The following is a 26,088-nucleotide window of genomic DNA, read 5'->3' on the forward strand; positions in this document are numbered from 1 at the left end:
GACGTCAATCTGAGCCAGTGATTGGCGAGTAAGAAACGCCAAAATTCGCCGCGCAAGTGTCCAGACATCGAACGCTGTGCCACAGTGGAACCGGTGGACATCCGTGTCATCCACTCCACAGTGGGTGCAGAGGGATGAATCGGTGAGATGGATGCGGTGCAGACGATCTCAGTTAACTTGTTTGCCATTCACGGTGATGTACCACGCTGATTGAACGTCTGCTTCGAGAAAACGCGCATGGATCGCCTTCCATATATGTCGCCACATGTACTGTGGATACTTACGTTCGATTGGGTTGGACGGGCGGCACTGTTGCAACAATTCGGAGACTGTTTTCTTGAGGTACAAACGCGTAAGTGGTAAGGAAAAATCGTTGGATGTAATAAAAGGGGGTTGGAATGGTCGATACCAGTACTGGGGCTGACAAGGAGGCCGGTGCAAAGTTGTGAAGCAGGAGGCTAGTAAGGCTCCGCGGGCAACAATGCCAAAGTTTTAGTTGGGAGCTGACGTATAGTGCCTTGACACGAGTCGGCCCGTGGATGAGTCCCACCCCGCCACGATCTTGCGGCAGTGGAAGGGATTCATACTGCACCTTGAATAACATCCCCGACCTGACGAAGGAACCGAAAGCCATCAACAGTCGTCGCGCCAGTCACGTGTGGTGTACGGGAAGCATGATACATGTTCACGTATTGCGCGCGTTGGATAACGTCGAGAGCTCGTAGCCGGTAATCTGCGAGATTTGCTCTGATTGTCTGTAGCAAGCGTCTACCATTGATAGTCTGTAGAAAGCGTCTACGATTGATAGTCGCTGAGTGGCGCAAATCTGCTGTGAAATCAAGTCCAAGACACCGTATGGTGGCGACGACACTAAGGGTGGGCAGCGCATCTCTCCGGCAAGCCCTCACCGATGAGCAGGACCTTGGATTTTGACAAGGTTGAGGCAGCTCCCCGACGCTTCGCCGTAAGTCGCCAACCATGTCAGTGCTGCTCTTACTTCATCTTCACTGCGCAGATATAGTACTATGTCGTCTGCTTATGCTCTACAACAAAAACGGTGGCCGTGCACAGCCATACCTTGCAAACATTGGCGCATGCCCTGGAGCAGGGGTTCCAAGGCGAAAGCAAACAAAATCGTGGAAAGAGGGCAGCCGTGCCGCACAGATCGTGCGATGACCAGGGGCGGTGTTAGGCGACCATTGTACATGATTTTAGAGGTTGCACTACTCAACAGGCGCATAACCACTGTGACAATACCACCAGGAAAATCCATATGCTGAAGAACTGTCCGTAAATAGAAGTGGTCAACACGGTCGAAAGCCTGGCTAAAGTCCAGTGAAGCCAAGGCGCCAGGGGGACGCTGATAATGCGCTAATGCTATCATGTCTCTGTAACGGCAAAGGGCATTGGTGACGTTGTTGTCGCCTCCTAGGGAAGTCTGGTCGCGGAATGTGACATAACGTGCGACTTTCTTGAGTCGCGAGTCCAATAGCCGTGTGAGTATTTTCATGTCGCTGTTGAGGAAAGTAATTGGTCGACAGTCCTGGATCCTCGATGACCCGCGTGGTTTACGTACGGGGATATTAAATCCTTCTGGAAAGGCGCTCGGGACCACTGTCATCGGTGACATCAGCTCTTCTGCATCTACATTGCCGTCCACGTGGAAGCTAACAAATAGTGAAAACTTTTATAAAATGCGATGGGTATACAGTCAGGTCCTTGAGATCTGTTATCGGAATCCCCCTTGATAGCATCTACCACTTCATCTGTGGTTACGTCGTCTTGGAGGTCATGCACTGCATCCTCCGGAAGAGTGTTCGTAGAAAGCTGAGCGACTTCTGTGATCAGTGCCGCAGAATGAGGTACGGCTGCGTATAGCCTGGCAAAATGAGCATGGAGAACACGACCGATGGGTGTCGTGCCGGCGCCCTTCCACATCAGTGAGGACTTGGATCAGAGCTCGTCGTCGTCGTTGTCGTTCCTGAAGGAGGTGGTACATGGAGGGGCGTTCTTGAGGGATTCAGTTAGAAGCTCGAGAACGGACTACAGTGCCTTCCAAGTGACGCCGCATGATCAAGGAGATCTGCGCCTTCTTGCGATGGACCATAGACTGCCGGGCTGGCGAGAATGGCATCGTCGTACAGTCATGTAGTATGGCGTAGTAGAAGTGCAGGGTATTAGTTTGCCACGAATTTAATTCCTTCCCATAACTCATCAGAGTCTTCCTGAGGGTCGGCTTTGCACAGGAGAGCCGCCATGATAAGGTGGAGTCATAGGCTTCTCGACGATGGTGGCAACGTGCACACGCTTCTTCCACCATACGGCGACAGTCTGAGGAGGTCAGGTGAGCGACACTGAGTTTCCACAGACCGCGACTATGCCACACTTGCTGTCGGGCGAGAGTGACGTCACAGAGGTACGCATCATGGTCTGAAAAGGCGAAGGGCCAGACTTCTGCATGACGTGTGCCATCAGCAAGGGAGCGGGTAACGTAGATGCGATCTATGCGGGTTGACGAGTGAGAAGTGTAGATTGTATAGCCCGATTGTATTCCGTGGAGCTTCTTCCATGTGTCAACAAGTCGTAGACGGTCGATGACCACTGAGAGAGATGCTCAAGGGGAATGTCGCGGGAGTTGGTCCACGGGCTCTTCTGTCGAGTTAAAATCCCCACCGATACCAAATCGTCATGCGGACCGGTGAAGAGGGGTGTGACGCTTTCACCAAAAAAAGTTTGTCGGTCATGGCGGCGGCCAGTGCCGGACGGAGCATAGATATTAATAACACGCACGCCGTACAGTGTGAGGGCCATACCTCGCGCAGTGGGGAGGTAGATGACGTCCTCTGCAGGGAGTCCGTCGCGAAGCAGGATGGGGACGCCGCTACCGGTGTCGGATGCGGGGGAAACATGGAAGTTGTTTCCGGTGGGAACTAGGAAGTCAGTCACAAACACCACTTGTAAGAGTGCTATATCTACATCCGCAAAGTAAACAGTGTCTCTGGGAATGGCCAGTTTATGGGGGGCACGAATGGTGGCAAGATTCATCGTGGCGATACGATATTGCTGTGTACGGCCATTCTCAGTATTTACGTGAGGTAGAAGTAGCCGGCAGGTGGAGACCCGCCGGTGGTGCCGCAGTGGTGATAATTACTGGCGGGGCCGAAGAGTCGCCGAGGTGGACTCCTGTGCAGACACGCTGGCAGTCTGTTCCACTTCTTCTTCAACGTCATCGGCCCAGGAAGCTGACAACGTGGACATGTGACGGTCACGTAATTCCGGAAAGGGTGTGGTGGATATCACGACATGAACGGCAAGGGGACCGCCGTCATCATTCGTTGACAACGGCGAGGACGCGTCCCAAACCGGGAGAGGTGGCGTCACAGGAGGGGCGCCTGTTGCTGCTGCATCGCGTAACTGGACTTAATGTGGGAGATCACCGTCGGACAACAGGTTGACATCTCGCGGGGCCGTCTGAGAAAAGGCGTTATCGGAAGGCGTTCGTCGTCGTTTCCTGCGTTTGCGAGGCAACCGCTGTTTTCTGATGTGGCCTTCTGAATCAGAATGTGGCCGCCCGTCGCCTGACGCCGAACCCGTCTGGACAAAGTCAGACGTCTGCACGACACCGAGGTCGACGTCCATGATTCCAACAGGAACATTGGTTTCGGTCTGCAACCCGGACGGTCCTGAAGCGAGCACTAGAGGCGACGCCGTGCTTGTGTCGTCAGCGCGTTGAGCTGCGGCGGTTGGCGCTGACGATGCTGCTGGCGCAATCGAGATTGGTATGACGGGGTTCTGTGCAACCTTGGCGTAGGTGATGGGTAAGGACGTGACCGTCGAAGCCTGGGTCTCTTCACGTAACGACGTTTGTATTAAACGGCGGTGTACGCATTCGGAACGTACATGTCCCTCCTGGCCACATCCCGCGCACGTTCGTGGCTGTCCATCGTACATGACGATGGCCCTCACACCGCCAATCAACAGGTGCGATGGGACATGTTTCGTCAGCTCAGTATTTATTTGCCGGACGCCATTTAATACGGGGTAGGTCGTACATGTTTGCCACTTCTCCGCGACGTGACCGAAGACGGTGCCATATGGTTGGAAAGCGGCAATAACCACATCCGACTGTCACAGCACCCATATATGTCTATCAGAGTGTTAATTTTGAGTCCGGTGGCATGAGGGTGAATTATGTCATTGCAAACTTCCTCCGTCGACATCTTGATGTAGAGAACACTTCCAGTGATGGAAAAATGTATGCAGATTACGTCCTGGGGGTTCAAACGTAGGTCCTCACGTATGAACTGTTCGACTTCGAAAGCTCTGGGTCGTGGATGTTCGGCTTGAAACCCTACTTTGATCGTTGCACGGCGGTACGAGTGCGCCATGGAGTACGTTAGTACTGGACTCGATAGACACAAACACCGCGACGCGGAAGTAAACACCGCCGAGAGCGGAGCGTTGGACGGCGCGAGCTGACTATCCATATGAGCCACCGAGGACACAGATGAACAGCGCGACTGCAGGGACTTATCCCTTGCACGCTTCCCGTGAGACTCACATTCCCAACTGCCCACAATTCTATATATGTAATGTATCTTATAGACATGGGCAAATGTCTATAAGGTACATTACATATGAAGAATTGTGGACAGTTGGGAATATGAGTCTCACGGGAAGCGTGCAAGGGATAAGCCCCTGCAGTCGCGCTGTTCATCTGTGTCCTCGGTGGCTCAGATAGATAGAGCATCTGCTATGTAAGCAGGAAATCCCGCGTTAGAGTCCCGGTCGGGGCACACATTTTCAGCTTTCCCCGTCGAGGTATATCAAAAACACCTGTCGGCAGCTGAGGGTTTCACTTAGTTATCATTTATTCCAGGGAAAAGCTGCACGATCATCAACAGTATTCTGTTCTTTCGAGAACAGTTACTGTCTTCATATACATAGAAATATGAAAATCATTAAGAGCTCTCTCAGTTCTTCAGCGTGTAAATTGAAATCTCTTCTTGGTTAATCATGGAAACCATTCATCGGTTATTGAGTTTTGAATGGTATTTGACAACAAATTGTATTCTATTTTGAATATTTTACGGTAGTTGCACTCTACAATGCTTCTATGAAGCCATCATCACGCACCGTGGACAGTTTATTAGCCTTAGTAACAAAGATATCCTAGAGCATCACTTAGATGCGTAGCCATAGGTCACCTCTCGACAAACTAGCGCTTGAAAATGATGTAGTATAGTTCAAAGGTGTGTGAAACCTTATGGGACTTAACTGCTAAGGTCATCAGTCCCTAAGCTTGCACACTACTTAACCTAAATAATCCTAAGGATAAACACACACATCCATGCCCAAGGGAGGACTCGAACCTCCGCCCGGACCAGCATCGCCCTAGACCGCTCGGCTAATCCCCCGCGGCGAAAAACTCATGTATTGTACATATATGCCATAGTTTGGAAACTGCAACAATCCAGTAGAAATGACGTATTCTAATCTGAAAACGAGAATTATGTCCAACAGTACAAGATTGGAAACATGTATCGCAAAAAATACACTGCTGAAAATAATTGGGGGATCAGTTGAGATATCTTAGTTCTCAAGTACTGTCAGGCAGAATGAACTAAAATGGTTCGTCTTTCTGTCGGTTCTACGGAGTGGAGACAAAAACATTACGGTCACCGAGATAGTGGTAATAACGGAAAGTTGCTGCAGAGGGGGTTGGTATTGCCTTGTGTTAACCAAACGAATTACACAAGCAGTTGGGTTCAGATAGTGTAGTGAGCAGGTAGTGCAATGCAACAACAACGTGACTTACCGAAGCTATGGCACGGAGAGCCATAGGACGGTTGGAAGCGAGACAGACACAGGGGGAGGTGGCCGCAGCTATTGGAGTGTCCCAACCTGAAATTTCCAGGACATGGACGCTGTTTAGAGAACAGGAATTGTTAGAAGAAGGCAAGGCCAATGTCGCCCACTACGACGTTACCTCTGGTTAACAGCCTGTCGAGACAGGAGGCAGAATGCAACTCAGCAGCAACCCACCATCGAGGCATAAACAAGACGCCCAATATCAACACGAACAGTCCGAAATCGCCTTCGGTAATGTGGCCTCAACGCACGGAGGCTTATGGTGTATGTCTCATTAAAACCACGACACCAATTAACCCGCAGAAATTGGGCGGAGGAACATCGGGATTGGAGTCGTAATGAATGGCCCCGGGTGCTGTTCACAGATGAGTCAAGATTTTGAGTTCAGCCAGACAATCGTCTTTCCCGCATCTGAAAAGAATGTGGAACTCAGGACAACGCTTTTTATGTGCAGGAATCATCACCACATCATGGTGGTGGACGAAAAGTGTGCATGAGTCAGTATTGGCGGACGAACGGACGTCTATGCCATTCAGAATGGCGCTTTGACTGCTCAGAGGAATAGAAACGAGATCCATCGCCATTTTGTTGTGCCCTACGCAGGTGCCATAGGAGATGGGCTCCTTCTGGCGGACGATAACGCTGGTGCCCACAGAGCTTCTTGGCAGACGCATTGTAGCCAGACCAGCACCTCCCACAACGGTTGCAGAGATATCTCATGGGAGAATGGCCAAATACCCCTCAAGAGCTGATTGATAAACTGATAATGTCCGTGCCACACAGGTGTGCAAGTGTACTGGCCGTTCGAGGTGATCACACCATATTAGAGGGCAACGAGAATGACTGTTTCATTACTATTATGATAGCCCCATGCTCTACGTAAACACCATGTAAACCTCAATTAAAGATTTGAGACAGCAAAATATCGTACTGTATCACACACAAATTACAATTCCAACCAATATCTAAAAAAAAATGCGTTACCCTATGTCTACTGTGTATCATATCTCACCTGATCCCCTAATTGTTTTGAGCAGTGTAGATTGAAATTGGTGTTTGACTTGCGAATTAGATTGTGGGGTACAAAAAAAGTTTTCTAACCAATTTTGCATATCGAAAAATGGGACAGGTAGGAGGCCGGACGCTTTGTCACAAAACAGGTTTTCGTTTGGCTATATAAATGGCCGCTTGGGTAAATATGTTTATACATTTGTCAACATAGTGTAATACCTTTGTATGATATATGCTTTTAAATGATCATTTCTGAATTCTTTAATACTGCACAAAATTCATTAGTCTAAAATCTGGTACACTATGTTCGTGGGAGTATAGTAGTCGAAACATGTTATGTAAAATTTTATCATTAACAAAATTGCTAACGTGTCAAGACCGTCACTCAAAAGACTAGGTTACGTGTTAACTTTTAATACTGTGCGATGTAAAGTGACAAAGAGAACATAACTGATGCAAAGTACCATTATGTATCAAATAGTACCACATGTCTATTTACGAGCGCAAGTTTGGTTCAGAATGTATAGTGTGAGCTAGGATATGAAAATTGTTGGCATTTATATATGAATTGTGAAACGGTGATGTTGGTAACAGTGAAAATTCTGAAATATAAACAGTGTATTAGTCACAGAATTATTTCGTATTTAAATTGAATTATATGATGTTTATGCATCAGATAAAAGGCTGTCTCCAAATCCGATATGGTACTTGTGCAAGCCGTGACAGTAATTAACATTCCAATGGGCGCGCGTATGTGTCAGGGAGCAGCGAAAATGTTCGTTACCTTTTCTTGGAAAGCGGGAGGGCGACAAATCCCTGCGTTGTTCTAGCCGCCTCTTTCAACCCCACCTTACTTCAGCCTTGGCAGCTGCCCGCTACGGTAAACAGCAAGCCAGTAACACGTGTTTCGTATCTGGGGAATAGGCGCGACACTCCATGTAAGTTTTTAACTTTTCATTTTGCATTATTTGTTGTTAAATGCTTATTGGTCATTTAAAGAAGTGTACATGGCGAATTTACATGTGTCTCGAATCGACAATGAAATTAAACTAAACTGAATGTGTCAGATACGTGAGATCTTCAATGCTTGCACCATGTTACACTCCTGGAAATTGAAATAAGAACACCATGAATTCATTGTCCCAGCAAGGGGAAACTTTATTGACACATTCCTGGGGTCAGATACATCACATGATCACACTGACAGAACCACAGGCACATAGACACAGGCAACAGAGCATGCACAATGTCGGCACTAGTACAGTGTATATCCACCTTTCGCAGCAAAGCAGGCTGCTATTCTCCCATGGAGACGATCGTAGAGATGCTGGATGTAGTCCTGTGGAACGGCTTGTCATGCCATTTCCACCTGGCGCCTCAGTTGGACCAGCGTTCGTGCTGGACGTGCAGACCAGGTGAGAGGACGCCTCATCCAGTCCCAAACATGCTGAATGGGGGACAGATCCGGAGATCTTGCTGGCCAGGGTAGTTGACTTAAACCTTCTAGAGCACGTTGGGTGGCACGGGATACATGCGGACGTGCATTGTCCTGTTGGAATAGCAAGTTCCCTTGCCGGTCTAGGAATGGTAGAACGATGGGTTCGATGACGGTTTGGATGTACCGTGCACTATTCAGTGTCCCCTCGACGATCACCAGAGGTGTACGGCCAGTGTAGGAGATCGCTCCCCACACCATGATGCCGGGTGTTGGCCCTGTGTGCCTCGGTCGTATGCAGTCCTGATTGTGGCGCTCACCTGCACGGTGCCAAACACGCATACGACCATCATTGGCACCAAGGCAGAAGCGACTCTCATCGCTGAAGACGACACGTCACCATTCGTCCCTCCATTCACGCCTGTCGCGACACCACTGGAGGCGGGCTGCACGATGTTGGGGCGTGAGCGGAAGACGGCCTAACGGTGTGCGGGACCGTAGCCCAGCTTCGTGGAGACGGTTGCGGATCGTCCTCGCCGATACCCCAGGAGCAACAGTGTAACTAATTTGCTGGGAAGTGGCGGTGCGGTCCCCTACGGCACTGCGTAGGATCCTATGGTCTTGGCGTGCATCCGTGCGTCGCTGTGGTCCTGTCCCAGGTCGACGGGCACGTGCACCTTCCGCCGACCACTGGCGACAACATCGATGTACTGTGGAGACCTCACGCCCCACGTGTTGAGCAATTCGGCGGTACGTCCACCCGGCCTCCCGCATGCCCACTATACGCCCTCGCTCAAAGTCCGTCAACTGCACATACGGTTCACGTCCACGCTGTCGCGGCATTCTATCAGTGTTAAAGACTGCGATGGAGCTCCGTATGCCACGGCAAACTGGCTGACACTGCCGGCGGCGGTGCACAAATGCTGCGCAGCTAGCGCCATTCGACGGCCAACACCGCGGTTCCTGGTGTGTCCGCTGTGCCGTGCGTGTGATCATTGCTTATACAGCCCTCTCGCAGTGTCCGGAGCAAGTATGGTGGGTCTGACACACTGGTGTCAATGTGTTCTTTTTTCCATTTCCAGGAGTGTATTTCTTCGGTTTTGTTTCATATTTATTTCTTAGGTACAATGGGGGACAAATAGATGTATAATTCAACAATCCTTTGGATGTTGAATATGTGATAAATGCAATCCAGCATGATAGCGATGATGAGGATGATCGAGACAAAAATTTTATAGAGGTCAGTGATACTGACGAAGTTCAGAAGATGACGAAGATGAGAGCACCAAATCGACATTTCAACCTATTGAAAGGAAAAAAAATCGAGGTTTGAACATGTTAAAAAAAGCCGAGGAACAGGCAAAGAAGAGGCAAACAAAATATTTTACTTCATCTGCCCAGAGTAATCGGTACCTGCGGAAAACGCGACTAATACGAGTATTCTAGATTCATGGAAATGCCTCACCTCTGACACAATGATTCAAAGTATTGTAGATAAGACAACCAAATTTATTCATACAATACAAGATAACTATTCTCGTTCAAGGGACTCTCAACGAACAGGCATAGTGCAAATGAAAGCCTTATTCGGTCTGCTTTATCTCGCTGGGGTGTAACATGCGAATTGTTTGAATCTCGGCGACTGTGGCAGATGAATGACTTCCTAACAGTCATTAGTATAGAAAGATTTCAGTTTTTAATGCGATCTATTAGTTTTGATGGTGTGGAAACAAGAAGAGAACAAAGAAAAACTGACCACCTAGCTCCTATTAGAGTTATTTTTGAAGAATTCATTGTGAACTACCAAAAATGCTATTCACTTGGTGAAAATGTCACAATCGATGAAAAACTCGAGTCTTTTCGAGGTAGATGCGGTTCCATACAATACATGCAAAGAAATCCAAGCAAATATGTCATAAACATTTATGCTTTGGTCGACTCTCAGCTATTTTCTACATATCATATGGAAATATATTCTGGAACTCAACCAGAAGGTCCATTTAGTGTAAGCAGTAAACCATCCGACTTTGTGAAAAGGTTAGCAGCACCCATTTTCTACAGTGGGAGAAATACCACTGCCGACAATTGTTTTACGGATTACGATTTGGTAAAGGAACTGACATAAAAAAATTTTCGTGTCTTGGTACGTTACGTAAATGTAAGTCTCAGATTCCTTCAGAACTCACAGCGACCAGCATTCAAGAGCCCCACTCAAGTCTGGTTTTGACAAAGAGGCAACACTTGTTTCATACGTGCCAAAAAAGTACAGAAATGTTTTGTTGATATCCTGACTACACGATGATGGAAAAATCGATGAAGTAACAGGTGATCTCAAGAAATCAGAAATTATAACTTCTTATAATCATAGAAAAGGAGGCGTTGACACTGTCGACAAACTTTGTGCGTCTTTCAACCTTGCGAGGAACACAAAGCGATGGCCTCCGGTGGTGTTTCTTTCAATGATGAACGTTGGTGCCACAAATTCATTCATATCCTGGAAAGGAAACACCAGCAATAATCTTAGGAGAAAAAAATACCTCGGATATCTTTCGAGCGAAATTGTGGAGGAACATACAAAAAGGAGAAGTGCGAAAGTAACTGGAGACCTCCGTACGAAAGTTTTAAACGCGTCGCACACAGAAGATGAGCACTAACAGCAACAAAGAAGACGAGACGAAGATCAACCACAGGAGCCTCTGAAGAAAAGATGTAGGCCATGTTTAGGTAGTAACAAAACGAGAATCACGCATTTTAATTGTGAAATTTGTGGACAGTTTATTTGTTTACAGCATTAAATAAATGTTTGCAATGACTGTATTTCAGCTGCTAAATAATCATCCGTTTCAAATGTGAGATACATAGACGGTGTGTTTTGTTTACATCATTCAAGAAATGTTTGCAATGACTGTATTTGAACTTCTAAGTAACTTTAGTAAATTGTGAAACCAAAATTTCAAGCATATTCCTGTATAAATTTGGCATTCGTACAAGGGAAGTAAATATTAGTACCTCGAGAAGCTGTGGGAAGAAAATGTGTGTTTTGAAACATAACTTTATTTTTAAATAAATTTTTTACCTTGCTTTTGTTTGTATAGCCCTTGAATAATACCTAATATTAGTTTTATTATGAAATTTTAATGTTTAAAAAGACATAAAGTGTGTTAACAGTAAGTGGTATCTACAAGATACGCGCGATCGCCTTCGCCCTACTGTTGGAAGGTAAAAATTAAGTAAATTGTTTTTACAATTTTAATAACTATTTTTGGAACAGTGATCAAAAATGTTTAAAAAGTTTTTGTTCAGTCAAGAAAATGTTATAATTTTTTGGATTGTTTAATTCACGAGGAAGTTAGTCTTTCTATAAAATATGTAAAGTTTACTTGTACCAAGCTGTGGCGATGGAGTGCTCATAGGTACCAGTTTCTGCAGATCTTCCTCGTACCAGCTTTTATGAACTGGTCAGCGAATAAGAAGTGACGGAATCTAGTGAGAAGAACATATAGTGGCGAAACGACATTTTTCCTAGCAACAGGCTGCGTTGTTTGTCTATTTACATTTCTTACCGAACTTCGCCAGCTATGGGACAACGTCCTTGACGTAAACGACAGGTACTCACCGAGGTGTATGGGGTACCTGCCCGTCATGAGGGAGGCACGAGTGGGTGTGCACACGGGCTGCACGTAGTGGTTGTTGAGGATGATGCCGTTGAAGGCCAGCGCGTCGATGTTGGGCGTCGGGATCTGGTCCGAGCCGTGGAAGCTGACGTCATTCCATCCCTGCAAGCGGAAACACAGCTTCCAGTAGCACCTACCCCAGACAGCGAGCACTCACTCCATGCTAAATGAAGCGCAAAAATGTGAAGTGGATTTAACAGTAACACTGCTCATATTATACAATTTCTGATCAAAAGTGTCCAGACACCTATTAGTAGACATTAATATCAGTTGTGTCCACGCTTTACCTTAATGATGGATTGAACCCTCCTGGGGACACTTTTAATGAGGCGTCTGAATGTCTCTGGAGGAATGGGAGGCCAGTCTTCCTCAAGAGCGGAAACCAGAGGAGATAGTACTGTTAGGCGCTGGAGTATGGGGAGAAATAGACGGTGTAGCTCATCCCATGCCTCAGGTCAGGAGTCTGGGCAGACACGTCCATTTCAAGAATACTATCTTCCACAAATTCGCAAATTATTGCCTCACAATACTGTTTTATGACAGCATGAATGAACTTCTCCGCTTTGTTGTTTGAAGCTCCGCCGAGCCCGAGTGTGATGTCACTGAATGCCAAGTTTTTTCACCAATACAGCGAAGGTTTTAGTGGCCTCTAAGCCAAATTTCAAGACAATTGGGACAAGTTCGGGGTTTCAGAAAAGTGACTTTTCAATTTTGTTTAATAAGGTGATTCTTTATTCTGTTTCATAAGGTTGGCATACGGTGCAGCAATATAAATTTCTTTGTGCTCTTAAACTGTTGATTTTGAGAGATGCAGCTACCTAGTATAGATGGCACTTGTGTGTTATTTGTTTTTTTCTTTACAAACGCGATGGACTTTTCCTGAATCCTACGAGGATTCTAGGTGTCCAGTTCACCGTCTCTACTGTTGATAACCGGTGCGCTTTCCCCTATTTAGGGAACAAAATGACTGATGACGCTGAGGGCAAGGATCAAATGAAACTTAGACAACAACAAGAAAATATTTTGTAAAAATACTGATATTGTAAAATAGAATATATATAAAAGTGACATTGTTGGTCTCCTGTTTATCATCTGCGATGAGTCATTCTTTTTCACTGAAATAAAAATCAGTATTTTTTAACTCACTTTACCGGCTTCAACAGATTAATCTGTCATCTTTAGAAGTTCATTACAGGCTGAAATCATAGGAATACCAACGTCAAGTAAGTGTAGGACCATAAAAATGGTTTAAAACATTTATTGCAAATATAACAAAGATTTTTAAAGATAAATGTGCAAAGTTGCTTAACAGAAATGTATTACACTTTTAACAAACGTGTACATTTTTCTGATGATCAATAATTGTTTGAAAGAACTTTTTATAAGTTTCACCTTTTGTTTTTGGGTGGTCTTTATCGTCTGATCCCTATTTCATATACGATCACTTATGATTTAAGCCGCTATCAGATTTCTAAAGATGACAGATTAATTTGCTGAAAATGTTAAGTGAAATTAATAAGAAAATATGCAGTTGACTATGGGTTTTTATTTTAGTGAAAAGAAAATGGCTGCATTTGTTGCTATAGGTACACTTTTCGTCACAAGTACGGGAGGTTCTTCGATGAATTTTGCACAGCATGCAAACCATCCTCACATGTATATGAAACTCAAGAACTTTCCGAATCTATTAAAAACGGTGGTAAAAATTGAGATATTTAACTATAAAATTTGAGTTTCTTCTAAAGATCAAGTTTAAAATGAAACAACCACATTAATTTTTATAAATTAAATAGAGGTTTCGTAGTGGAACACTGCAGAAGAATGCGGAAGATCATATAATTAACTACATCGGAATGGTGACAAAAGAAATTTATAGCACAACTTGACTAGAAGAGCATGTGATAGGTTGCATCCTGAGACTTTAAAGAATAGTCAGTTTTATAATGGAGTTATTATGCTGGGTGTTGGAGGGGAAGAGGGGAGGCGTGGAAATTCTGTAAAGGGAGACTAAGGCGTGACCACCGTAGACAGGTTTAATTATAAATATATTGAAATAGCCATGCAGGAATGTACAGAATTGCGCAGAATAGACTGATGTTGGGTTTTGCACCAAACATTTATTGTCACTGAGGAACACTGCCGGTCTGGGTGGCCGAGCGGTTCTAGGCGCTACAGTCTGGAACTGCGTGACCGCAACGGTCGCAGGTTCGAATCCTGCCTCTGGCATGGATGTGTGTGATGTCCTTACGTTAGTTAGGTTTATGTAGTTCTAGGGGACTGATGACCTCAAAAGTTAAGTCTCATAGTGCTCAGAGCCATTTGAACGATTTGAGGACCACTACTGAGATAGATACCCGAAGAACAGAAAAATAGAAGGCAGAAGAGATAAACACGTCCATCTAGACGCAGTGTACAACCTGCAAATATTTCTTCAGCAGTGGCTTCGTCGTGGCAGACGTAGAACGTCCAGTTGGAGCGACCGAATGATTGTGAATCCATTTTCTTTCTTTTGACTATTTTCTATCCTTACCCCAAACGGATACGGTATCATTGATTACTTGTACAGACTGTCAAGCGACTATGTGCTTCAAAAACAGAGAAATGTGAAAACACATAGATGCTACCTAAAACAATTCGATTCCGACCGCCTGATGATATTTTGAAGGAAAACGTTTTACTGTCAATGATATGCTGGATGGTGATGACGTTGGTGAATCAGTACGTCGGATGGGAGGCATGCCGACCAGCTTCATATACACCAGTTAGTGGAAAGCAAGAAACATGGATCTGTTGCAGGGGATTGGAGTTGAAATATGGCGTGGGAGAATGAAAAATTCCATGTTTCTCCCAAGTATTGGCGCAATGAATCAAGATCTGGTTAGGCTTTTCAGAGAGATTTGTTGCGTTTGTTGCATGGAAGATTGGCAGGGGGATCAAATAAAGAGAGAAGAAATGAGTGGGAGAAAGAGGAATATATGTGATTCTGGGAGTATGTAGGGGTGGCATGTAGATGAAATATGAAACGATCAGCTACTATGACACAATGAAGTATATGAGGAGAAACATCTGCGGAAGAGTTGACACTAAACAGGTTTCATCATCCGTAACTGGATTCTGCTGTTCCGAAACTTCTTGGCAAGTGAAAACTGAGTTCAGGAAACAACACCTAGGCTGTGGCTTAAACCCTTTTCTCCACAATATCGTTCCTTCCACACATGTTAGCTCAAGAAGGTGTACAGGAGTCTCTTGTGATGTTTGGAGTTAGTTATTATTAGGAGTAATGCTGTGACGGCTGGTTGTGATTAGCATCTGGCTAGTTCAGTAGGTAAGAACATGGCCCGCTAAAGACAAAAATTCTGCGGACGACCGGCACGCATCTGACATGACGTTTCATAATGGTTATAAAGTTCTATCCCATAACATGAGTGTATCAGGTTCAGACCCTGTTGGTACAATAAATAGCTGCTTTTTTGGAAGAAGGTTAATGATTTCAAATACCATCTGAAAAAGAAATCACTTACTTACCATAATCACATTTGTGTGCCTACCTCTTTTGTACGTAAAAGGTTTTTCGTTACATTGCATCAAGAGAATTCGTCGGCCTACGTATGTCTTCTCAAGGAACACACCAAGTTCTTTAAGAAAGGAGGATAGAAACTGCCAACAATTTCGATGCCTCTTGCTGTTTCTTCCCTCTTGTTGTATCTCAAACACGAACTTAAACACAGCTATGGCTGACAGTGGTATCCGTAGCTAGCGAAAGGTCATCGTAGCGGTAAGGAATGAATCTTTAGCCCATATATATTTCCTAGCAACGTGGAATCACTTCTACCTTTCACTTCATTCCCCTTGGCCATTTGATCTTATCCGTGTGTTTATTTCTACAGAGTGTGGTTGGCAGTGCCTCTTGTATAACTGAAGTCTTCGTAATATCACAAATTTCTGCATTCCAAGCCGTCGTTGTCAACAAGGAAACCTTGTGTTCTTATTTGAACAAGACGGGCGATGAGCTTGTGCTCCGTCTTCTCATGTCGAGGTGTCGACAGAACGTTAAATGCTAATCCTTCCTTTTCTTCCTCTTTCTTACTTTCTCTTAGGAGCTGCAGCAGTCGGCGGTCTGACGAAGCACTTCCGCCCGTCTGATGTGTATTGTGCCCGAGAGTAACAAAACGGATAAACAAAAACGTTCCATGCTAACCGTCGGCTTTCACCACTGATGTCATATCATTCCCTAATAGGTTACAGGAATATGATTTCAAAATGGCGATCAGTAAATAAGTATCTAAGGCGCGAAAATATAAACGTCAGTTAAAAAGTAGCACAAATTCTTAGTAACAAATATTGAAGGTGAGGGGACTATCTCGAAAAACAAAGAGTGTGGATGAGGACAAATTGAAATATGAAACAGCAACAGGAAAATCACGATAACAGTAAATGAGACAAAATGAAACAATTATAGACACACGGTAGAACATCATGGAGAAAATACTAAATTAGAACAACCGAAATATCTGGTGCCGAGTAAATCTGTTGAACTATATACGTCAGCTGAAAAGCCGGATAACGATACCGAAATCCAAAAAACAGGTAGAAAACAGATAACAGTACAAGAATCCAAAAGATATTACCAACACAGAAAGCGAAAAATTGCGGAAGTAACCAAAGCCGGTACCGAAAACTTCAGTGAACCTACTCTATATAGCTCTACTTAGAAGATACCAATTAAGACAACCAAAGGATTAAACAGCAAAAACAGCTTTTAAAAAAGAAAGTATGGAACTTACCAGGCAGAAAATTTAACATGACAGAGAGACCGGAATACATGTACAAAAATAGCAGTAATGGATAGAGAGAAAACAGTGAAACATAATAGAATAACACAACGAAATAACCAGTTTCAAAAATTTAAATAATGAAACACAAATATAAATTTAAAGAAACAGGAATGACATATACGAAACAATCCCAAGTCAGTCCTCCTCCCAACCATCAACAAAGAGAAAAAAATTACGCCAAATTCGATTTACCGTACAAGCTGGGAACTATGTAGTTTTCCTATTACCCTCACAAGACACTGGAAAATACAGTAACCCAGAGGAACTCTCTTCTGCTACCAGTAGTCAAGATGGGCCTGAAAGATGAGGTAGCGCCTTTTGCCATTTTAGTCACCAGCAGCAAGAAAACCAATCTATTTCTGTCCGTTCACAAACGGGATTTTCATGAGTGGGAGACTTGACTGAGGACACGTACAAAAAAAAAAAAAAAGAAATGTCAACTTAACTATGACATAGAGACGGAGCCGCCATCTCTCGAATCAAGGCCTGGTAGACTGTACGTTACCTCGAAGACATCCACGCATTTAGATTTCGGAAGAGAAGAGCGCTGAGACGGATCCTTTGGCAAATTCCTATTAACACAATATCTACGACATTTACCACGTTGATACGTAAGTTTAAAAAAAAAAAAATTAATAATCGACGCCTCATATTCCATTTCGCTTCACAATATACTACTGTCAAATATTATTTTAGATTCTCTTTTGCAAAAATTACACAGGATAAGGAACAATAAAACGAAATAATGGAAGAGTTGAAAAAACAAGGAACAAAAAGTAAGGATTAATTTGTTATAAAAGTTTAAAACAGAAAATGAGATTCGATGACTCAAAGGAATTAGGACACCGGGCAAAAATTTCATTTTCGAAAGGAAACGTTGTTCATATATAATTCAAAGTGCAAGTAAATTGCAATCTCATTTTTCTATCCGCTCTAGGACAGTCAAAACCAATGTTTTACTTAATAAACAAATTACGTCATGTAATACGTCATGGCTCGGAGTCGACTGATGGTATCAAACGCTCAGATTGACTAACCGATCAAATCATATGGAGCTAATTACCAAATAAGTATCATTCGGTTCAGATTGCATTTATTACTACGGCTTACAAAAACTATGTCACGTCATTAAGACAATACACTTGTCTGACTCTATTGTGGTTTAATTTAATAAGAAAAATACATTGTTCGATATAATGGACACTGATGAGCCACACAAACATTATGACCTGTGTTCACCACAAAACTGAATGCTGCCTGATGGCCTTGTGGGCACGTGATGCGGTAAGGAAAGTATGTAAGTGGAGCAGAGATGTTTGGTGAGTCATTCAAGCGACAATACGGGCTGCAAATGTGGAACTTCACCGACACACTCGACTTTTAAAGAGGACAGAGAGTTACGGCCAGGCGCCTGAGAACGACCCCCTGGGAAACTGCGATGCTGATGTGCTGTACGCGTCCTGTTGTCAGAGGATTTATGGACTGTGGCAGATTATTAATGTTTTTAGTTCGCTCTTTAGATCTAGTTTGGACAATACAGAAGTTTTATTCTGGAAACATCCCCCAGTCTGTGGCAAAGCCATTGTTGTTGTGGTCTTCAGTCCTGAGACTAGTTTGATGCAGCTCTCCATGCTAATCTATCCTGTGCAAGCTCCTTCATCTCCCAGTACCTACTGCAACCTGCATCCTTCTGAATCTGCTTAGAGTATTCATCTCTTGGTCTCCCTTTACGACTTTTACCCTCCACGCTACCCTCCAATGCTAAATTTGTGGTCCTTTGATGTCTCAGGACATGTCCTACCAATCGATCCCTTCTTCTAGTCAAGATATGCCACAAAATTTTCTTCTCCCCAATCCTATTCAATACCTCCTCATTAGTTACGTGATCTGCTCATCTAATCCTCAACATTCTTCTGTAACACGACATTTCGAAAGCTTCTATTGTCTTCTTGTCCAGTCTATTCATTGTCCATGTTTTACTTCCCTACTGGCTACACTCCATAAAAATACTTTCTGAAACGACTTCCTGACACTTAAATCTATACTCGATGTTAACAAATTTCTCTTCTTCAGAAACACTTTACTTGCCATTGCCAGTCTACATTTTATATCCTCTCTACTTCGACCATCATCAGTTATTTTGCTCCCCAAATAGCAAAACTCCCTTACTACTTTAAGTGTCTCATTTCTTAATCTACACTCCTGGAAATGGAAAAAAGAACACATTGACACCGGTGTGTCAGACCCACCATACTTGCTCCGGACACTGCGAGAGGGCTGTACAAGCAATGATCACACGCACGGCACAGCGGACACACCAGGAACCGCGGTGTTGGCCGTCGAATGGCGCTAGCTGCGCAGCATTTGTGCACCGCCGCCGTCAGTGTCAGCCAGTTTGCCGTGGCATACGGAGCTCCATCGCAGTCTTTAACACTGGTGGCATGCCGCGACAGCGTGGACGTGAACCGTATGTGCAGTTGACGGACTTTGAGCGAGGGCGTATAGTGGGCATGCAGGAGGCCGGGTGGACGTACCACCGAATTGCTCAACACGTGGGGCGTGAGGTCTCCACAGTACATCGATGTTGTCGCCAGTGGTCGGCGGAAGGTGCACGTGCCCGTCGACCTGGGACCGGACCGCAGCGACGCACGGATGCACGCCAAGACCGTAGGATCCTACGCAGTGCCGTAGGGGACCGCATCGCCACTTCCCAGCAAATTAGGGACACTGTTGCTCCTGGAGTATCGGCGAGGACCATTGGCAACCGTCTCCATGAAGCTGGGCTACGGTCCCGCACACCGTTAGGGAGTCTTCCGCTCACGCCCCAACATCGTGCAGCCCGCCTCCAGTGGCGTCGCGACAGGCGTGAATGGAAGGACGAATGGAGACGTGTCGTCTTCAGCGACGAGAGTCGCTTCTGCTTTGGTGCCAATGATGGTCGTATGCGTGTTTGGCGCCGTGCAGGTGAGCGCCACAATCAGGACTGCATACGACCGAGGCACACAGGGCCAACACCCGGCATCATGGTGTGGGGAGCGATCTCCTACACTTGCCGTACACCTCTGGTGATCGTCGAGGGGACACTGAATAGTGCACGGTACATCCAAACCGACATCGAACCCATCGTTCTACCATTCCTAGACCGGCAAGGTAACTTGCTGTTCCAACAGGACAATGCACGTCCGCATGTATTCCGTGCCACCCAACGTGCTCTAGAAGGTGTATGTCAACTACCCTGGCCAGCAAGATCTCCGGATCTGTCCCCATTGAGCATGTTTGGGAGTGGATGAAGCGTCGTCTCACGCGGTCTGCACGTCCAGCACGAACGCTGGTCCAACTGAGGCGCCAGGTGGAAATGGCATGGCAAGCCGTTCCACAGGACTACATCCAGCATCTCTACGATCGTCTCCATGGGAGAATAGCAGCCTGCATTGCTGCGAAAGGTGGATATACACTGTACTAGTGCCGACATTGTGCATGCTCTGTTGCCTGTGTCTATGTGCCTGTGGTTCTGTCAGTGTGATCATGTGATGTATCAGACCCCAGGAATGTGTCAATAAAGTTTCCCCTTCCTGGGACAATGAACTCACGGTGTTCTTATTTCAATTTCGAGGAGTGTAATTCCCTCAGCATCACTCGATTTAATTTGACTACATTCAATTATCCTCGTTTTGATTTTGTTGATGTTCATCTTCTATCCTTCTTACAAGACACTGTCCATTCCGTTGGCAAAGCCATGTCTCCTCAATATCTTTTCTTCCAAGACTGCTCGCTCTGCAACTTTCGCGGGAGATCCTCTGTGAAGTTGGGAAGGCATGAGATGAGGTAGTGCCGGAAGTAAAGCTGTGAGTACGGGTCGTGAGTCGTGCTTGGGTAGCTCAGTTGGTAGAGCACTTGCCCGCGAAAGGCTAAGGTCCCGAGTTCGAGTCTCGATCCGGCACACAGTTTGAATCCTCCAGGAAGTTTCAATACAGAAGTTTTTGCAACCCGTCACAAGTGATTCTGTATACTCCAGAAGTGTCGTACGCTGATATTGTGGTTGTGCTTGAACGTAATTTTGTTATCGCATTGTAATTTGTAAGGAAGGACAGTTGCATGTATGCGATTTTAAATAGTGCATCTATCTCTTTTAATACCCGTCCTGGGTAAATTGCAGATATATAGGAAATTCTACGTTTTGTTAAGGGTTCTCTAGTAAGATGTATGTCATCATGTATCGAGACGGATTTTGGTTTTCGGAGTTTTTGTATAATTTCTTAGGCTGTATTACAAAGTGTTCTCAGTTCTTTTGTGTAGTTGATTGTTCTGGAGATAAATTGGTTATTCTGTAAATCATTGTGTGGCAGAAGGCATGCTTTTGTGTTTTAGGATGGCATTTACTATACTATTTGTGCTGAAAGATTTTACGTATATGTCAACTGTGTGGCGGTTGCTGTCTTTGCTATTTTTGGGGTCAAGAAAGTTTATTGAATTTCAATGTAAATTTGGTATTAGGGTCGAGGTTGTTAAGTGCCTGATGGACATTGTCGATGTCTGAATTGCAACCACTAATAAGCATTAAAGTGCCTTCTACGTTTCTATAATAGTATATGATTCTATTACACATTGACCATTGTGAATTGTAAAGTTTTTCCGTCGAATGTGTTGAGAAATATATCTGCACTTGTGCCAGCTATACACCCTCCCATTGCTACTCTGTCTGCTTGGATGTAAATTTTTTTATTGAATTAAAAATAATTTCGGGAAAAAATAGCTTTAACGAGATTATTATTTCATAAGTTACTGGCGTAGAATTTATGCGTTATGCACGTCTTGGAGTCACTCGCGTCCATCTAGAAAAGATAAGGCCTTATCATAAGGCTTCGGCAAGATGATTATATTTCTAACTGTCCGATCGCTGGTGAATTTTCTCATCTGTTTTTACTATTTTATATTTCTAGTTTTTAGAGTTTAACGAAGGCGATGTTGGCCTGATGTATTCGACAATGTCCTTTTTTCTACACCGTCTAAAAGATCGTTCTAAGAAATACCAAATTAAGGTATTTTCTCTTTCAGTATTCGATCTGTTTATACATGACTCTAGGTAATCCAAGCCTGCACAACGCGATCGCGATTCTTTAATAAATGTATTTATTCTCTGTTTTCCATGTAGATCTACCTGAAGATGCCTAAATAATTCGAAACGCGTAATTGAAAAAGAAAAACTGAAATTGTAACCAAGACTATTATTAACAAATAAAGTTCTCCTTTATTAAAAGATTTTGTTTTATAATTTCTATTGATTCCCGTACTTGAATATTGGCACATACGTTTATAGTGTCAAAAGAGACAAATCTTTGATTGAGTGGAATCTGTACATCTTTACTTCTGTGGCTAAAGTCCGTGAATTTTTTGTGGTACATTTCTTGTTGTATATACGAGCTCTCTTAGTAATATGTTCAATTTTTTACTTATCAATTATATAGAGTTATTGATACAAACCACAGTTTGCAAGATATTTTATGTATCTTTCGTTCAGCACGTAACGTTGGAGTGCTTGGGTTCACAGTAATACAGGGTTTCTTTTCATATTCCTTACTACCACGTCGCTGTTTTTAATATTTTTCTTTTGTTGTGCTGCATATCTGTTTGTTGTGTTAATTTGTAGTCATGTGATACTGTTAATTTCAAAAAAATTTCATACATTTACTTGTTGTAATCACTGGGGTGGGCAGAAAGCTGTGACGATTGCGACGATTTCTAAATTGGTCAAACCGGACGAAATTTTAACACAGTGCTATATTATAACATCCACACCGTCAAAATTGTGCCGAGAGTACCAAATTTGAGGCATTACCTCTCACCAGCCGACGGCTTTAACTTAACGACCGAGAGGAGCGGAGTTATTTTCGAGCTGTCAGTACTAACAGAAGAGCAACACTTGAGTGAAATTACCTCAGAAATTAATGTGAGACGTGCGGCAAACGTATCCGTTAGGACAGTGCTTCGAAATTTGGTATTAATGGGCTGTGGCAGCAGACGACCTACACGAATGCTTTTGTTAACCGCACGGCATCGCCTGCAGCACCTCTCCTAGGCTCGTGACCATATCGCTTGGACCCCATACGACTGGTAAACCGTGGCTTAGTCAGATGAGTCCCTACTTCAGTTGGTAAGAGATGATGCTAGGGTTCTAGCGTGGTGCAGACACCACGAAGCCACGAGCCCAAGTTATCGATAAGGCACGATGTGGGCTGCGTTTACATGGAACGGACCGAGTCATCTCCTTCAATTGAATCAATAATTGACAGGAAATGGTTAGGTTCGGCAACTTGGCGACTGTTTGCAGGCAATTATTGACTTCATGTTCCCAAACAAGAATGGAATTTTTATGGACGTCACCGGGCCACATTTCTTTGCTATTGGTTTGAAGAACATCCTGGATAGTTCGATCAAAAATTTTGCCACATATAGGATATTTATGTGACATAATTGAGAGGTCATTTCGTGCACAGAATAATGCACCGGCTACACTTTCGCAATTGAGAAAAGTATTTAAACCGACAAACTCTAGGAGTTTGTAGGGCACACCAAAACAAATATTTTCCCCTAATGTAATTTTTTCCTGTGATGAATATTTGAACCGGTTGAGGAAGATTTCTCTGGCAGCAAATTAATTAAACCAAGAAACAGTTCTACATTTTTATGACTAATAGACAACACATTAACACAATCCAATTCCAATTGCATTAGATTTTCAAAAATGCCTCCATTGTCACGTAAACAAAGGTTACACCGTCGGATCATGTTCTGTCTGACACGGGCAAAAACCCCACCAGTTTCCTGAATCGATCCTGCTGCTGCTACTATCCGGGCAACCAGATCCTCTTTTGATGCAACAGGAATTGCGAAAAACAGGGTTACACATCTCTCCCCATCCATAAAATCCAGAGGAGACATATTTCGGGATCGAGCACGCCACCTCTTCCAGTCCACGTTTCTGGGAACCGTCGGTCCACGAACCGACTCACACGGCGACTGAAATGTGCCGGCGCCCCGTCATGTTGAAACCTCATGCGTTGCCTTGTAGGGAACGGGACGTCTTCCAGCAATTGTAGCAATGCTCTGGCGAGGAAACTGTCGTCGTGCCTGGCATTTAATGGCATAGGTAGCAGATAAGACCCAATTAAACAGACCCCTACAACACCGACCCACACATTAACGAAACACTGCGCTTGATGAGTACTAGTAACTGTGGCATGTGGGTTATCCTCACTCCAAACATATGAATTGTGCATGTTGAAGGCTCCATCGCGCCCGAACGTTACTTTATCGGTAAACAACACTGGGATGAAAATGTAGGATGCATTTCACACTGATCCAGGTACCACTGCGAAAACCGTGCTCTGGGTGGACAGGTTGTGGACACGCTGTAGGAGAAACGGACGTAACAATTGCTCTGTTCTTACATTCGTCTGATTCGTCCCCATATGACGTGCAGTTGCACGAGTGCTGATTGAAGGAAGCAGCTCAACATGCTGCAAGACAGCTTCCTCAAATTGCAACGTTCTTTCCGTGTGACGGCGTCCCTGTCCAGGTAATCTGATGAATGATCCGGACTCACGCAGACGTTGGTACACAGCAGCAAAGGTCGTACAATGCGGGATACGACGATTAGGATATTGTTGTTGATAAACCCGCTGTGCAGCTCGTCCGTTGTGGTGCGCTACGTAGTACGCACCAACCATGTCAGTGTACTCACTACAGGTGTGCCGCTACACTGGTAAACAGAGACAATGCACTACAACACTGGTGGACAGCAGTTGCCTACAACTGAAGAGCGTAATACGCCCTCTAACAACTGAAGATCGCAATACGGCCTCTAACAACTGAAGAGCGTACTACGGCTTCCACCAGTTTAAATAATCCTCACAGGAAAAAATGACATTAGGGATAAATATTTGTTTTTATGTCCCATACAACCTCCCAGTGTTTGTCGATTTAAATACTTTTCACCCTAGAAGCAGCGTGGCTCAGTATGTGTGCAGGTGACTTTCCACGACTTGTTGAGACCATGCAACGTACTATGAATTATTACGGCGGTCAGTTACATGAATGCAAGCTGTAGCGTGTTCAACTGCCAAAGAAATAAACTACTCGTACACTGACATATGGCGTAAGCACAAACCAAATATTATTCACATGGACTAAGATTACTTTATCTGCAAAATCACGTTAGAACTTTTATGACAAAAGGTATTTTAAACGCCGTCATTGGATAAAAGTTAAATGGAAATAAAATGTGCATCGAAATATGACAATAACACAGATAAACCTAAATGTTAAGGAAACGGACATCGTAGTATAACAGTAACACAGTAGGTAACAACTATTAAACTAACGAGAGTCATCGGACACTATATTAGGAGGTACCTCTTGACTTTCGTCACAGTGTAAAGCTTTGCCTTCCCCCTTTAGCTAAAGTCACGATGCGGTGCCACGCCACAGATATTACACATATGTCAGAGCAATAGGACACTCAGACTGGCCAGAACCTAAAACTCGAATAACTTCCAAATCACGGAGAAGGGGACGAATAGAAGTCTGTTTGTTTTGAAGAGAGTCTCGTGACAGTATACCGGGAAGGGGAGTAGAGAAAAGGGCAGTGGAGAGAAAATTGATATACCAAGTTCTGTGACTCGACACCGTATTTTCTCAATTCATCCAGAGTATCGAGTACACTTGGAAGCGTCTATTTAGCGACTACAAGTTTGACTTCGATTGAAAAGGATTTGGCTGAAAGGTTGGTGATATTCTGCAGGTAATGTTCTTCCAGCCTCCGGAGCCAAAGAGTAGATTTGTGAAAAAAAAAATTACAGCAGTTTGTGGCTATTTTACTTAGTTTTGATATCTCGGAGAGTCGGTTTACTAAGTACTCAAACATTAGTGTTAGCATCAGCATACGTCTCACGTAACAATATTAAACCTAGGATTTGCAACATCACTGCGTTACTTGCTCCGAAGTTTTATAAAGCATGAAGTGTACATGATAGCCAAAGAGTTTTAGTAGACTGTACGTAATGTGGTGTACTCGTTGTTATTGTTGTGTGGAAAGTGAATCAAAATTTAAATGAGAATAAATGCCCCTAACTGTGCCAAAGATCTCGATAAAATCCGATTATGAGTTTATCACTGAGCCTCTGGCTCTTGTTTCAACATCTAAACGTATAGAAAAAACTTTTATTTCAGACGATCACGTGAAATTTTATTAGGAAAAGTGCAT

At 44.2% G+C, this 26,088-nt stretch overlaps 1 protein-coding gene across 4 annotated transcripts in view; it reads right to left on the bottom strand.

Annotated features, from left to right (window-relative positions):
• LOC126355866 (arylsulfatase B-like) overlaps positions 1 to 26,088 on the bottom strand; it is a 278,969-nt gene that overhangs the window by 51,369 nt on the left and 201,512 nt on the right. For all 4 annotated transcript variants that reach the window (XM_050006366.1, XM_050006365.1, XM_050006367.1 and 1 more), the window contains exon 3: positions 11,934 to 12,093. In XM_050006366.1, the coding sequence (XP_049862323.1) occupies positions 11,934 to 12,093 (160 nt within the window). The remainder of the gene's footprint in view (positions 1 to 11,933; positions 12,094 to 26,088) is intronic.

This window comes from Schistocerca gregaria, chromosome 3, assembly GCF_023897955.1.
Source record: "Schistocerca gregaria isolate iqSchGreg1 chromosome 3, iqSchGreg1.2, whole genome shotgun sequence".
In the NCBI taxonomy this organism is placed as follows: domain Eukaryota; kingdom Metazoa; phylum Arthropoda; class Insecta; order Orthoptera; family Acrididae; genus Schistocerca; species Schistocerca gregaria.